We start from the raw sequence: 15,758 nt of genomic DNA on the forward strand, positions 1-15,758 counted from the left end.
AAAAATAATTATTTTAAGTTTTGATTTCATTTCTGGAATCATTTCTCTATGTCATGGAGCCTTCCTTTTCTTTCTGCTTTTTTTCTTTATGCAAGCAGGCCCTGCTGTTTCACCCCGCTTTTTGCTCTGATCCTAGCCCAGCCAACTGTCACTTCTTAGCCTGCAGGGAACCTTCTGGTACTAACATTCCTGCCTTGTTTTTATTAGAAGGGCATCTCTCACAACATATCCCTCGCTGTTTGAAGCAGAAGTCATGTGTATTCAGTAGGAATGAATAATGGATGCATTTAAAGGGTACCTTGCCCTTCTCGTTCCTTTACACATCATAAATAACCACTATTTTAGTTTGGTTTTACATATTGCTCTACAGGCACAGCTTGAAAAATCTGGTGATTCAGCTCTCAATTTAAAAAAATACCATGCTGTTTGCAGCTGATAGTCTCTGCATCTGAAAACTGATTGTGCACCATGATAAGTTGTGCATAGCAGCATCCACGTGTAGCTCTAGAATTCTGAAGCCTTAGGAAACTGCTCACATATTTACTCTGAAGCAGACCAGAAAAATACAGCATGATGGGCGAGGTACAGACAGTGCAGCGGGGTGGTGTTGGGGCTATAAGTGAAGTTCATTTCATGTGTCCCTAGATCCCTGCAGTGCATCTAGTCTTTGTAAGAGAAGAAGGTGCTTTTAAGGTATTTAAAATATCTTCCTCAGGATGGGCTGAGATCTCTGAAAACACCCGTTTCTCTCTGTCCACTGCAAAAGCAGAGTGGCGGATTAGATTGCATGGAGCAGTCTGTATCAGAAGTATCTGCTTTTTGTCCAAGGATCCAACTGTTCCTATCAGTTATCACAATCTGAGGAGCTCGCTGGATTAGTGACAGTATTAAGAGATAAACTGAAATTACTAGGAATTTTCCTATTAACTATAACAAGCTTTAGCTGGGGTTCCTAGAGAAGATCTTAAAATTGAACTCTTTGCATAGGGAATGCTTTAATAAACTGATCTCATTTTAGGAATGTAAAAGTAAGCAGCAAATATTTTTGATGGGGAAGGGAAGAAAGGTTTAGTTGTATTTTCATTGCCCATTTTCCCTTAGATAAATTACAGATGAAGTGACCTAATTTGGCTGTTACTATCAGCTCTGTTCAAACTGTCCTCAAGTTATTGTGCTCTCACTGTGCTGCTTTCCCTTGAGCATGTGGCTAAGAGTTTTTGATATGTGGTTCTTATAGCCACAGTAGCCTGTGCCAACCCGTGTTTCTTTGCCAGTCAGCAGTGGCAGGACTGTAGTACGCTTCCTGGTGTTCATGGGGACACATGGGGTGGTGGCAGGGTGATGAGCCTGTATTCTCCTTGTGAATGCAGGACATTGCCTGCATCAGTGATACAGTTCTCCAAAATGAGACGGGTAATCTCATCAGACTTGCCAGGAAAGGGCAAATGTGCTGAGAGGAAAAAGATCCCAGTGAAGATTTAAAAGAAATTAGATGTATCTTTATGTTGTGGGGGAACAAAAAAGATGATTTTTAGGCTGTTTTTCAATTTCTCTTTGGCTGGTATGTTTGGTATGTTTGGCTAATTATTTATTTATTGTTAATGAATGTATTAGGATTCATTGTGAAAGACAATTCAAAGGTGCTGGAAACCTGATGATTCCAGCAGCAGAGCAAATGCAGAAAAGGCAATTAGAATCAGGTTACAGGAGTGATTTTGCTTGTTGTTTTTGGCATCTTCTGATCTCAGTTCATGTGGCTGTAGCTCTAGAATGTTGTATGACTTTTCCACGTTTCCCACAGTTCTGCTCTGCTTATTGTTATCATAATATCTGAGACTCTGCTGATGCAGATATTAGATTTGCATTTATAGGAGGCTGTCTCAAATCTAGAGAAAGTTAATTCTCTTTGTGTGTTATTTAGCTAATCAAGCACTATGAAGATTAACCTTTGCAGTCTTTCAGTTTCCCCCACAGATATCTGTTTTTGGAATGTTACTCAGGGCAAAAAGTTTTTCTGTGTATTTTTTTGCATCTGCAGCTGGTATTTCTTAAGAATAGCTGAAATTCAGAGCTGAAAATAGATGAAAATTTAAACAGAGATGGCTGATTCGCCTGCTATATATTTTCTGATGTGAAAACTACCTTTCTTAAGTGTACAATTTTCCATTCATGTTTTTTCTCTTTTCACTTTAAAATGAAGAACAAAACTGAGAATTTATAGCCTCAAAGAACTGTTTGCTGCTGTGTTCTATCTTGATTTTAACCAAAATCGCTTAGTGGGTGCCAAGCTGCAGGCATTAATTGAAGTCTGGTTTTATAAGCTGTCACATTTTGTTTCGCTTTTTACTTCTAATTTTTAGAAATAAACTTTGTCCTAAAGCATTAGTGCGCCTTCAGTAGCTTGGGGTTTTATCTTCATTACTGAGTGGCAGAAAGGTACCTTGGAGGGGAGAAAAATTCTGACGATTTCAGACTCTGCTTACAGTTAAATGGAACTTTTATATAGTGCCTCTTCTCTGTGCTCAGTTACACAGAGGCAGAGGAACTGCTTGCCTGAGATGTCCATAATGTAGCAAAAGGGGCACCCTGAGTACACCAGCTATAGATCTTGCAACTATGGTTGCACTGCAGGCTTCCACTTGATGCATCAATTTCCAAGATGTAACCAGGAAAGGACAGAATAAGCATTTGTAAGGGACTTTTTTGTAAGAGCTCCTAAAGGCAAATGATCCATTAACTCTGAATGATGGACATGAGTGACCCTGAGTTTATTAAGATGAGGCCAGGAGGTATAACTGCACTACATTTCATTATTTTCTATAATGCCTGTTATGTGCCATACATCTTTGTTGTTCAAATCTAGGCTTTTTTTTTTTCAGCTCTGTTTCCTCTGCGGTTTGTTCTGGGCTGCATTCTGGTCCTCTCCAGTTGGATGGATTTCTGCCTTTTTTTTTTTTTTTTTCTTTTTTTTTTTCCCTAGAACAAGGCAGGGACACAAACTGGAACAAGTTTCATCTGAATGCCAGGAAACGCTTTGGTGCTGTGCAGGAGTACTGGTACAGACTGCCCATAGAGGCTGTGGGTTCTCCTCCTTGGAGACCCCTTCAGAAGGGGTCAAAGGCCCTGGGCACCCTACTGTGGGTGTTCCTGCTGGAGCAGGGGTTGGGACAGATGGACCCAGAGGGGTCCTGACAACCTCAGCCATTCTGAGATTGTGTCTTTTTGGCGGTTGGTCCTGAGAATTTTACAGGCTTTCTTTTTTTTTTTTTTTTTTTTCTTTTCCTGCACGTCATGTGCTGGCTTCTACTGTCTGTTAGTTTGTGTTTGTTTTGGTTACTTTGGTAATATATGACTGTACCTTGCCTACTTGGTGTGCATTACAATTTTATGTGGTCAACCTTCTTTATGTCCCTTCTGGGGTCAATCAAATAATGGCATATTTTTAGCTCAGTTTTGGCTTGATTCTTTGCATAAATTTTTCTACAGCCTTTGTATCAAATCAACCTATTATTATTTGGAAGATTTATCTGATGGTATTATTTTTTTCTTTCATTTTGAGGGTGTGGACGTGTGGAGGGATGGATTATTATTATTATTATGCCCAGAATTGTCACGGTTGTGGCTGCCTGACTTTTCTGAGGAAGTGCATTTTTGGGTTGTCTCTCTCATACATAGCAGGCAGAGGCTCTCACTGTGAGCCAGCTAAAGGCTGTGTGACCGTGCTCAGTGTGGCTCTGAGCCCAAGCTAACATATCCTGCTACTCAGCAGGACTTACAAGCTCAGTGCTGATGCCCTACCAAGCCAGCAGTTATGCATTTTCTGCCCACCCTGGAGGGTGAGCAAAGCAGACTCGCACATGCTTGCAATTTGCTGTGTACTTCCTTCAGAGCACACTGCTCAGGAGCTCATAGTTTTCCTGGAGGTTCTCCTTTCTGATGAGGAAAGCAGCAAGTTTAGTTCAGAATCTGGTACTAACAGAATATTGCAGGATTAAAAAAACACCTATATTTGTAGCATTAAAAATGTTTTTTATTGTTCCCTTTACATGTGATAATTGGATGATGATTATTATAATTATTATTATCTGATCATGACTTAAAGAAGTTCACAAGTTTTGTTTTTGAGGAGATTATTAAAATTTAATTCAATTTATCAAGTTGCATTTAGATTTTAAATATCAATCTTTCATTTTCTGCCTGGTGATGAAATATAGCAAAGGCAGCACTACCTCCACTGCGCCACAGTAGGAAATTCTTCACCTCCTCAGGCTTCTGTTCCTTAGAGATAAACTAGTTCAAACACAGAATATATGGAGTGATAGGGAGTGGATGGAAGATCTGACAATATTTATCTCTCCTAAAGGTTGCTGCCTCATCTCTCCCTCTGCAGTGAAACTGCAGCTGTAGTTCTGCATGGAACTCATTACTGCTTCCAAAATGCTAGATTTAAGGTTTCTTTCACAAATTGAATGGAAGATAATTGCTGATGGAATTCAGTGGAAAACAGCTTGATCTGCCACTGGCTCGTTCTTTATGCAGCTTTCCTATGTCTGCAGACTTTGGAGAACATTAATGCTCTATTTTAATAGGAAAGGATATGACCTCTGCTTTGCCCATTTGCAAAACAAGGTGCAAGTCACTGCAGAAATACACTTAGTGGCATTTAAATAATTTCTTGGGTTGAAGTACCCATACTGTTTCAGTGGAAAAAACGTGATGGAGTAGAACATAAATGACTTGTTTGGATGTAAGTCTACAGAAGCAGTCTCAGACTGCCCTCTTGTCAGTGGTAATTTGACTTGGATCCCAGCTACTGTTCGCATGCTGTTGCAATATATCCAAACCGTGGGCTCAATCTTTTTCTCATTCTGAAATTGCTGATCTCTCAGTGCCTTCAATTTCCTGTCTCCACACATCTCAGTCTGGAACTCTTCTGCCTTTGCTTTTACTGTGAGCCAGTCTCACTGTCTGAAGCATAAAGAGACCACATTACAGAGACATTATCTGCAGAATTGCTATTTATACATTTTAATTTACTCCCATCCAATGTTTTAAATGTACTGACATCGAGTCCAAGATACTTGTCAGATGTAGCTCCCTCATGCACTGTGAAGGTCCTTGGTGAAGTATAGTAGAGAGATATACAAGCAGCTGGAGACATGCTCAGGCATAGCCTATGGGACACCACTGAAGGACTTGCCCAGTTTTTGAATGATGTCCATAGAAAGATACACGTTTAATGCTAGCGATGGCACTTGAAGCTTCCTCACTCTGTATGACTGCAAATGCTTTCTGTAGTGTTGTGCTAGCTGTTTCAGATTTAATATAACATTTACCAATAAGCCTTTTTCTCACAAGAAGTTTCAACTATTACAGCAAACGTTTAAAGCTGTGAGTTGTGAAAGCTGCTTTTCTAACTGTATTAAAAGGAAAATTTCTAAAATGCGTATGTGCATTCTAACAACTCTTGGGAACAATTGCCAATTTTTTTGTTTTGTTTTACTTACAGCTTTTCTCATTTTTAACACAGATTCCTCTAACTAAGGACAGTAAAACTAAAGGACTGGGGGGATGAAGTACTTCACTCTGTAATCCCTCCTTCCAGCAGCACTCAACGGTGGCCTTTTTGTGCTTGTGGCCCCTTGACTGATGTAAGAAATACTTGACCTTAGTTTCCAGTTCATATAAAAACATTAAGGACAACTTAGCCTGCCCTGTGGGTAATTCCCACTTCCTGCTTTCCAGCTGCTAGATTTGCAGTGGACAATTGCTCTAACCAGATACCAATGTTTTACTGCCATGAGAAGGAACGGTTCTCAGGCAGGCTGAGTACCAGATGTTGAGGTCTTAGAGAGGACTTAAATGTTCCCCTGATGTTAGCATGAGGTGAATGGATTTAGTCTATGGACAGTGTTAGAAGACAGGAGATGTGAACACTGAAACCTATCTTTGTCAGACAAGATAATGTTACAGATCATTCAACTAAAATAAAGTCTCACTGACACAGCTGGGAAACGCTCTTTACATTTGGATTACCTGTAAACGTTTTCTGGTCATGTTCATAAAACCTGATTTATTTTCTCTGTCTTGCCATTAAGTTTGTAGGAAGCAAGATAAATCAAGGTAAAACCAGAAACTTAGGTGCTATATGGAAGAAGCACATTTAGACAGAGGTATTCTTGTCAATATGTGTCTCCAGCTCCTGTACTGTTGGAGAGTGTTTCCTGCCTGTCTGCAAACACCAGCGCACAGCAGATGGTGACCTTTGGGAAGTACTTATGTGTGCTGGGCACAGAAGGAGCAGATGGCTCTGGGCAAGCCTCAAACACGACACACCTAAACAAATGCATAAATAGCTGGGGTATGGTAGAGACAGACGACTGTGAATGTTCCTCTTGGGAGAACTTGGGGTATGAGACCCATCCTCCATTCCAACTTGTGTTACGTCTTGGCTGCTTTCTTGCCCCACTTCAGGTGTGGTGATGCCATTCTGGGGGCTGTGGAGTAGTTTTGGAGCAGATTATCCGTGTAGCTAACTGATGCATACAAGGTTGTGAAGAACCATCTGTAGAGGAAAGCAACTCTGACATTGCCTAGGCTTTTTGGGATTTAATATTTGTTTGGAGTGACTGAATAATCTTTTGATGTATAGATGGATTAAAAAGTTTCTGAGATCTGCATTAGTGACAGTTCCAGTGATGGTGAGAGCATGAGGATCCACTATACTGAATTCCTACTCTGTCTTTTTTGTTTGTGTAGTGGTTTTGGAGTAGGTATGTGCTTTCGTTATTGTAAATGATTCTGGACTTAGGGTAGGTGCCAAGAAGCAAAAGAGAATAATCATAAAACCATAGAATATGCTGAGTTGGAAGGGACCCACAAAAATAATAAATTTTTGTCTCTGCACGGAACCACCCAAAGTCCAAGCCTTATTTCTGAGAGTGTTGTCCAAATGCTTCTTTAGCTCAGTCAGGGATAGGTGTTGTGACTGCTTGGACTGTGTTCAAGTTAATGGTGATAGCAGAGGCTATGATGCGGATAGTGTGCAGATGTAGACACTGGTGCTATTGCTCTGATGTTGTGACAGAGAGCCAAAGTATGCTGGGGGCATTGTCAATTCATGTCTATCATAGGTAGATCCACTTCCATCAGTTCTTCATCTCATGGTGGATTCACATCTATGGGCTTCATGTCCTCTGATGGACAGATGCAGCTGGGCCACTTGCTGTTCTCTGGATAACTGGTGTGCCTTGGCCATACACCTTTCTCTATTTGATGGACTCCCCTGGGCCTTACACCACTCTCTTCTGAATTCATGTTCATGATCTGCATGTTATATGAGCTCTGTCCACTGTTTTTGTGTCTTCTCCAAAGGAACAGCTCTTTCTAACTTCTTCATTGATCTGCAGCTGTTCTTTGTTCAGTACCACAGGGAATCTGACTCTGTCTTCAAGCACCTGCTGAGTAGCCTTCTCATCCTCAGGCTGAGACAACTCCCCTACCTCCAGGACTCAATGTCCATAGTAGCTCTCTGAGGGGAGCCACCTCTTGCCCCAGTGCAGTGTTCAAAAGAAAAATACGTCCACATTTGCACACTTCCTTGGGAATCCATGCAGAAGATATGCCACCTCTTCCAGAGAGGTGAGAACTGGGGATGGAACTGAAAGCCATCCTGCAGGTAAGCCTGCTAGAAGCTAATGGGAGGCCTCCCGGCTAATTTTAGCCCGAAGGCTGCACAATGAATAGGGAGCTGTGCACCTGGATCTTTGACAGCGCTACTGTGACTATACTGATGGGAGCCAGGGCAAAATGGTGTTCTGCCATGCCACCATGCAGGTGGATCTACCTCCATGGGCCCCACAGCAGTGGTCACAGCGCCAGCTGCTCAAAGATCATGAGCACTCTTCCTCCTTCACTTTTCTCCTCTGTGTGCCTCCTCAGCCTCTTTGGTTCTGCAGACCCAGTCTCTTCCTTCCTCCATAAAAGTGGGCAACTATTACTCCAGGTTCTCTTGATTCCAAGCATGGTTGGATATTGTGAGAGATCTGGTGGCTCTGTGAGCTGGGCCAGGTGCAGGTGCTTTTATAGGGCTCATGGCAGAGGGTGGGACTGCAGTGACTACTGTGACATTGGGAAACCTCTAATGGTGACTGTGATGATGGGAGTGTTGTTCAGCATAGGATGAGGAGGCTGGAGAACAAGGTGTGGTGGTGGTGGGAGGTGGAAGGCAGTCCTTGTGCCCAATGGGCAGCCTATCTCTCTGGCAAGCAAAATGGCATGGAGGAGCCATCCCCCAAAAAAGGGCCCTCAGCCTCCCTTACCTATATTCTTCCTCTTCCTTCATTCAAGACTGGGACAATCTTTGAGGCTTCATTTATATTTTCAATGTACATTTCCCAAGGAAAAATAATCTTGTTTTTTTAACGTGTGACTTTGCTGCCAAATACGGAGCATACTGAGCAGCACTTTCACCAACATGAGATTTTATGTGCAAAGTAAGAAGGCAGACCCTGTGTCCTTGGCTGTTTCATGCTGACTTCATAAATGGACTTACATACAGTCCTATCTTTGAGCCTTTCAAAGGTATCTTCCCAGTGTCATGGATTTAAGTAAGATTTGTTAAAGATCTGCTGGATCGCTTAGTCCTTTCACCGTGGGTCTGTGCAGAGTTATTTCTCATGAAGTATTTTCACTTTAAACCTTTTCATTCATGATGATTTATTACTGTTTTATTTCTAATGTTTATGCCACACATAGTTTCTCAAAGGATCAATTTTTCAGGGCACTCACTGCTGAAGGTACTCTGCATTTGTTAGATGGCTCTGAATTTTGGAGCCATGAGGGAGGCATTATAAAACCACTGGCTGGGAGTTTGGTAATGAGTTGCTAAAATGCAGCTTTGTAGGAAATGGCTGGATTTATGATACTATCATTAGAGATTACAGACATGTCCATTTCAAAACTGAATTTCAACAATTCCAATTACTGACGTTGCTAATTATAGCAATATTTACATCTATTTCTACTTAAAATGGCTTAGAGCAATTAAGCTGCATTTTAGCCCCTGATTATGGGGTAACAAAGATCTGTTTTTTAGGCGCATCTATTTTTTCTTTATTAAAACTAATATTTTAAAAATTATCTAGAATTTGAAGTCAGTCAGCAGTTGTTTTTTCCCCTTTTCATCTGTATCTACTTTTGATACTGATTAGGAATTTCTGGATCCAAGTTCTAAGCGATGGATGACATTTTATTATTTTATATTTTCTGGAAACTTAAAGAGGTTTTGCTCTTTTGAATTTACAGCAACCACTGGTTTTAGTAATTATATTTCACTGAACTGTGGTCTTAATGAACCATTATGTTTCTCTGAGATTTTTGTAACTCAGTACCACATTTTGAAGCTAGAAGATCCCAATGATGTGTATATTAACTCTGCTGACATCTTAAATAATTTACATTTTTAATGATTTCCGAGTAGCCGTTCTGAAGGATATATTACACCTATATATATACCATACTATATATATATATTACACCTTACACCTATGGAGCGATTTATTAAGAGATAAATCCTTTCAATCCAGAGAACTAAATTAAGTTGAAGTTAAATCTGCCTAATTCCCTCCCAGTTTTCTTTTGGTGTACCTTTACAAGATGAATAAAGGTCCTTTGAAATTAAAGGCCAGTACATTGAGAACAAATAACAGGAAATGCCCTTTTGTACAGTAGGTAGTCTCCCTTCCAGGCAAGGCTGAGCCCATTTCCCATTGTAGGATGTTGTTTTCAGTTGCTTATAATTCTGCTGAACTTTAAGCAATAAGACTGAACATTTCCATGTCAGTGGTCTGTCTCAGATCCTAATTGGAATTTTTATGCAGAATGTTCAACTTTTTCCAAGGCTGACACTAAGACAGACTTTTATTCCCCTAGTGAAAATTCTTGACACTTTTTTTTCTTGAACTTCTTTGTTGTCTTAGTGTTTAGGGCTGATCAGTCAAAGATTTCTGAGATGGAATAAACCTTTTGTGTATGATGTGTGTATGAATTTCAGCCAGCTGTAGTACTGGCACATCCAACCATCGAGCCTGGCCTGCCCTGCAGCCGTTGCTGCCCTGCGCCATTATGATGGTGGCTCTGCTTTCTGAGCAGCCCAGCCTGGCCCTGGAAGCTCAGCCATGGCCTACAGCCACTCATTGTGTGTGATCGGCACTGCCAGGCTAGAGCTGGCCTGCAGGCAGGGTGCAGGGTGTGATGGCTTCCAATAAGGCATGTGATTTTATGCATGTTGATACATTGGCTAGACACAGTCCTGTGAGCAGTGAAACTTGTGCAGCTCTGCTTGGTGTTTTGACTAAGGAATTTGAGGACAGGTTTCTAGATTGTTGAAAAAATCAATTTCTTGATATATTTGCAAATCCATTTTCAGTCAACGTGTAACGACATTACCTGTGAATTTTCAAATGGAGTGTGTATCCATGCAGTCACATATTCAACTAAAAAATTCAGTCATGTTTTATGTTTTTATTGCTTTTTTAAAAAAAGTGTTTTACTAGAAATATGTTTAAAAACATTTTGTTACTTATGTACATCATCTATGCCACATATTTTATATGTGGCTCATAACAATTCCTCTTCATGCAGCCTAGGCAAGCCAAAAGGTTGGACTCCCATGCTGTGGAGGTAGAACGCAGGAGAAATGTTCCTTTGTTGCTGTGATCGTTTAATACAATGCTGTGTGGGTCTGTGTATATTTGTATAATCTTGACTTTCAAGAATGCCATGTTAGAATTTTTCCTAATGAAAATTATATACATTAAAACTGCATTTAGAGAAAATACAAAGGTTGCTAAAATGCATCTGGAGTTGGAATGGGCAGGACAAACTGTACTATATAGCTTTGTGAGGCTTTACTTTTGTGATCTAGGAGTACTTTTTCCCTGTGTATCACCATCATAATCTTAAATGCTAGATGGTCAAATAAGATGAAACCAACCCTGAACAAAGGGTTTGGTGCACAATCAGCAGGTAATCTGGGTATCAGTTGCATAGAGAACGCTGCTTTTCATGGAACAGCTCTGCCGAGTGTTGCAAACTTTGAAGCAAATAAAGCAGGGGCATAGGAAGCAAAGGAAGTGGTTATGGATAAAGTAGTTGAATTCAGCCATGGAGAGAAAGATGTTTTAACTCTTATGCGTATATATATATATATTTTTCCTTGTGTCTCAACAGTAGTTCAAGATTTTTCATATTTTATCTTGTTTCTTCACGTTGAAATTGAGATGTCTGGAACTGATTTGCAGAAATGCTGGATATTCATACACGTAACTTAAGTCTTTGACTCGAACTTACTCAAGTTTTAGGATTCTGAAATTGGATACCCTGAGACTATTGTTGTTGTAGGTGACGTGCAGATAATGTCATTCCTACTTTCCAAGATGTGATAAGAAGGTTAATGACTGATGAAAGATGTAGAAAAACTCCTGAGGAAAGTAATATCCCTACCTTGGCAGTAGGATTTGATTGGTCAGGTACAAAAAATGGTACGACCATGTATAGAATGATCTCTGCTGTGGACAGAATAAAGAAGGGGACCTGTCAAAGGATAACATGTGATTACTCGATTAAAGTAAAAATCACAGCGTATTTGTACCAGAGGGACAAATTTAGCTTGTATGGGCAACTATTTTTTAACTTCTGAACTTAAGAATGTTTTACTTTGCAATCTCCTAAATACTCTTTTCATGCAGCAGGTTTTTTTTTAAACATGTGATTTATGTTTCAACTGGAGAAGAGGATGGTGAAATCATTATGAAGAGAGTCTGAAATGTGAAACTGTATGGTAGAAGACTACAAATTTAGTGATAGCTATTTTTTGTGTATGAGAGTAAGTACTTGCTTGGTGCTATGTTGGTATCCAGTGTTCTGTAGTTACTGCTTTGAGAATGAGAGATCTCTCTGTAGTTGCAGTACGTGTGGAGATAAGTCTTCTTAGAACCTCAGGGGGTGATTGCTTCAGCAGTAGGAAATTTTGCCCAGTTGCTGTCTGTCTCTGCTCTTGGATGAGGGAAGGCTTTCCCTTTAAGGTTTGAAAACCGTATACTTTTTTATGGTAAGAAAAAAAAATACCACTTGCTAGGGGCATACTGTGTGGAAAATAAAAACAACCCTGTTCTATATTTTCTGTTCTGTAGGTAAAATACAAAAGAGACTTTGAAGAAAGCAAAGGAAGAGGGTTCAGTATTGTGACCGATACGCCCGAGTTACAAAGACTGAAAAGGACTCAGGAACAAATCAGTAATGTATGTGACTGCCACCTCAAGTGGTTGGAGGTGGAGAAATAGTATGTCTAAGAAAAGGAGTGTTTGTTGATGTTTCTGATGCAGTCTGTGAGAGTGAAGAATCTGATTTTGGTGAGTGATTTGTGTATGCTAGATTTTGAAGTGTGCGCAACTTTATACCATGGACTTGTACAGCACATTGGCAATGTGTGTTCACCTTTCCAGTTTTCATCAAGTGTGCTCAAAGTACTTTCTATACCAAAATGCTTTTATACTTTTAAAAAAAAAATTTATTTTAATTTTAATTTTTTAATAATCTGCTGGGAAATAAAAATAGTTTTGTACCTTTGATTTAGATTTAAGCTCATATAAATTACATAAACTATCAAGTGATTTTTCTTTTTTTAGCAGGGTCTGTCGAATCTTAGCCTGCAAGATGAAGCTTTCAAAAATCAAATAAAACTTTTAATTCTGACTTGTAAAAGAAAAAACATGCACAGCAGTGTTCTCAAGTCGAGAAGGGAATGGCAAATAGAATAACCTTGACTATATGTTTCACTGGCTTAGAAAGTAAATGCAGAATGCTTTCAAGAGTGAGACATTTCATGTTATTTATGCTGTATTCATTTGTAACACACTTAACTCACTGCATGATAGAGGGCTGGGTGACACATAGTGCAATTTATGATACGTATAAGGCAGGTAACAACCAGTGTACAGCTTTCTGCTTTTTCTAGCTTCTCTCTGGGCTGTTCTGCTTCTACTAGAACTTTTATCTGTGTTTTTTTTTTTTTTTTCTTTTTTTCTTTTTTCTTTTTTATACTTGAAAGAGAAGTATTTTTTCAAGACTGGAAATTATTGGAAAAAAAGTCACTAAATAGAAGTAATTTGTCACAGCAATGGAGATGTTCCATTCTTGTTGAAATCTTCACTTAAGATTTTTATGTCCAGAGCTTGGTCTTTGAGGTGAAAAATTGAGGTTTCATTTCCTGGAGCCATGGCCATTTGAGAGGGTAGTTAATTTAAGAGCTGTGCACATGATCCTGTGGGCAGATAAGCTTGTATCTTATGTTAATGTTGGGGCCAACTGAAATTTCTGATCTGTGAGACAGAAGGATGCATCCTTCAGAGTGCCAAAAAGCGAGGCCATTAAGACTTCAGTCTGGGATCTGGGAAACTTCAGTGAGTCCCTGGTTTTAGTCAGCTGCGTTTTTATTCAGACACGGATCTTAACTTAGGTCCTCTCATGACCTACATAGCTTCTTCAAGCAAGGCTGATTCTTTAGTGTGGGGTAGTTCTGGAACACATCAAGGAGATGAAACGAGTAGCGCTCAAATGCTTAATCCCTTGTGTGGAGCTGCTCTGTTAGGAAAGGCCGAGTGGGGTACCCTAGGCCTATACCAGCAGGCCTATGGTATTCATTTTTGGATGTTGTCAAACCAAGAAATTTGATTTAGATCTTCTCAGCCTAGTACCTTCAACATCAGAATGTAGGATGGTATGACAAAGCTCACTTGCGTACTCTTGTTCAAATCAAATTGGGTTTTCCATTGTTGAAATCTGGAAAATTAAAGTCATATTCAGGATGTTTTGTGAGATGGGAAAAAAGTTTCCTTCTCAGCTCTATTTTGGATTGAGATAAGGGGTTTACTCTTCTAGCAGAAGACCTTATTACATAATGTATAATGCTGTCTGGTGCTAGAAACAAACATATTTATCTGCCTTTTCACACTCAGAAATCTCTTTCTAAAGGCAAAAACTGATTTATTTTTTTCCTCTTTTTATGTACAGCTCCTGTCTCTTCATTCCTAACTACCCCAGACTTAATAATGCAGATTTGTTCCTTCCAGTCTTAAGACAGTTGTTTTATTTTCTTGATGTGGTTAGGTGACACAGATTTTACATCATGGACTCTATTAGAAATAATTAATCTAGATAAAGAGGAATTTTAAAATGTGCATTATAAAGGAAATAGCATTTCATTTACATTTCTTTAAATTAATCTCATTTGATTTATAGCCTTACATCCAAGAAAGATAATTCTGCATTGGCCACATCTTGAATCTAATTAGCAAACTCCTCTATTATAGAAATGCATTCCACCCAGAGTAGTCTTTATATTTAGCAGATAAACAGTATACATCATGGACTGAGGATCTAAATAAGGGTACAAGACACTGAAAGGTAAGCTCTTTAATAACTTTTAAATAATTTTACTCTTTATATGTAGCAAAATGGAAGAATGCTAATATGTATATATATTTAATTTTCAGTTTTGTTTTGATTTCATCTTGAAGTATTAGAAAGTTCTCAAAGAGCCTATTTGAAACAAAATTGTAACTGCTTCCTTGAAGGGGTAAGTGCATAGCTATTTTTGATGAAGATAAATAGCAATTATAGGTATTATCTAGTGGAAATCTTTGTAAAATATTGTCTTTTGCCTTAATAATAACTTTTGAAAGGTAGTTTAAAATTAACATAGTGCACTGATGTTTGAAAGAATATTTTATGCTATCAATATAAACCCTATGAGAGAAAAGAGAGCAGGGGGAGTGGGAGGAGGGTGGATTGATGGATGGAGGTTGGAGTTCAGTTGCTGTTTTGCCACCGGCAGCATTACTTCTGAAGACTTAGACCAAACTAATGGAATTTGTTTCATAGTGTGGTGAATATATCTGAAACAGAATGGGATTTATTGGTAAAAAAAACAACAAACGTACTCTCATGTTTCTTATTATTTTAGCATTAGAAGCCTAATTCTGTAGATGTATAGCGTGCTTGTTAGAATCACAAAGCCTCTCTGGGACTTTCAGGATCAGCTGCTGCAAACTACAACTGTTGCACCTTCTTAGTACTGAGCTAGCTTGAAAGGTGTAAGCCAGGCATACAAGCACGCTACTCTAGATTGATGTTGAGAATGCTACATAAACTGAGCGGCTTTTTTTAGTGATGAGTCTGTAGGACTTCCAGCAGCCTTTCTATGGCATTATATTAATTAATGTATGTGGAAATGCATATAACTTACTTTTTTTTTTTTTTCTCAGTTATTTCAAATGTAAGGTTTTCATCACTTCTGCTGCAAATGAAGTTTCTTGGCATTGAATACAAACAAAACATTAGCATGTTAATACAAACAAAATTTATGCTGTTCATGCCGAGAAATGGGTTAACTTTGTTAAAGACCTTGTTGTATTATTTCTTCATTTAGAACGTTGAGAGAGGATTTTCATTCTGAATGCAAGTGTTCTCAAAATTAAAAAAAAAAACACCACCACAATATGTGTTTTGATTGGTGATTTTGCCAATAGGCTATAACTGTAAACTGATCTTTCAGGTTAAGGTGGTAAAAGAACAGAATAATTAAAGATGGCAAAAATCTATTTATTGATCACTCATAACACATGGCTAAATGAAGAAGTAGGCGCTCAATCTAATAATCTTTCCTTTGGGGAAATTAAACTCTTAGAACAGTTTGC

General features: G+C 39.0%; 1 protein-coding gene across 4 annotated transcripts in view; it reads left to right on the top strand.

Moving 5' to 3' along the window:
- NEBL (nebulette) overlaps positions 1–15,758 on the top strand; it is a 234,205-nt gene that overhangs the window by 97,874 nt on the left and 120,573 nt on the right. For 2 of the 4 annotated variants that reach the window (XM_032443071.1, XM_015853339.1), the window contains exon 4: positions 12,195–12,302. In XM_032443071.1, coding sequence (XP_032298962.1) covers positions 12,195–12,302 — 108 coding nt within the window. Of the gene's footprint in view, positions 1–12,194; positions 12,303–14,236; positions 14,467–14,534; positions 14,639–15,758 lie in introns of those variants that run through there. The other 2 variants (XM_032443070.1, XM_032443069.1) reach the window with 2 other exon arrangements.

Source organism: Coturnix japonica, chromosome 2 (assembly GCF_001577835.2).
Source record: "Coturnix japonica isolate 7356 chromosome 2, Coturnix japonica 2.1, whole genome shotgun sequence".
Lineage (NCBI taxonomy): Eukaryota > Metazoa > Chordata > Aves > Galliformes > Phasianidae > Coturnix > Coturnix japonica.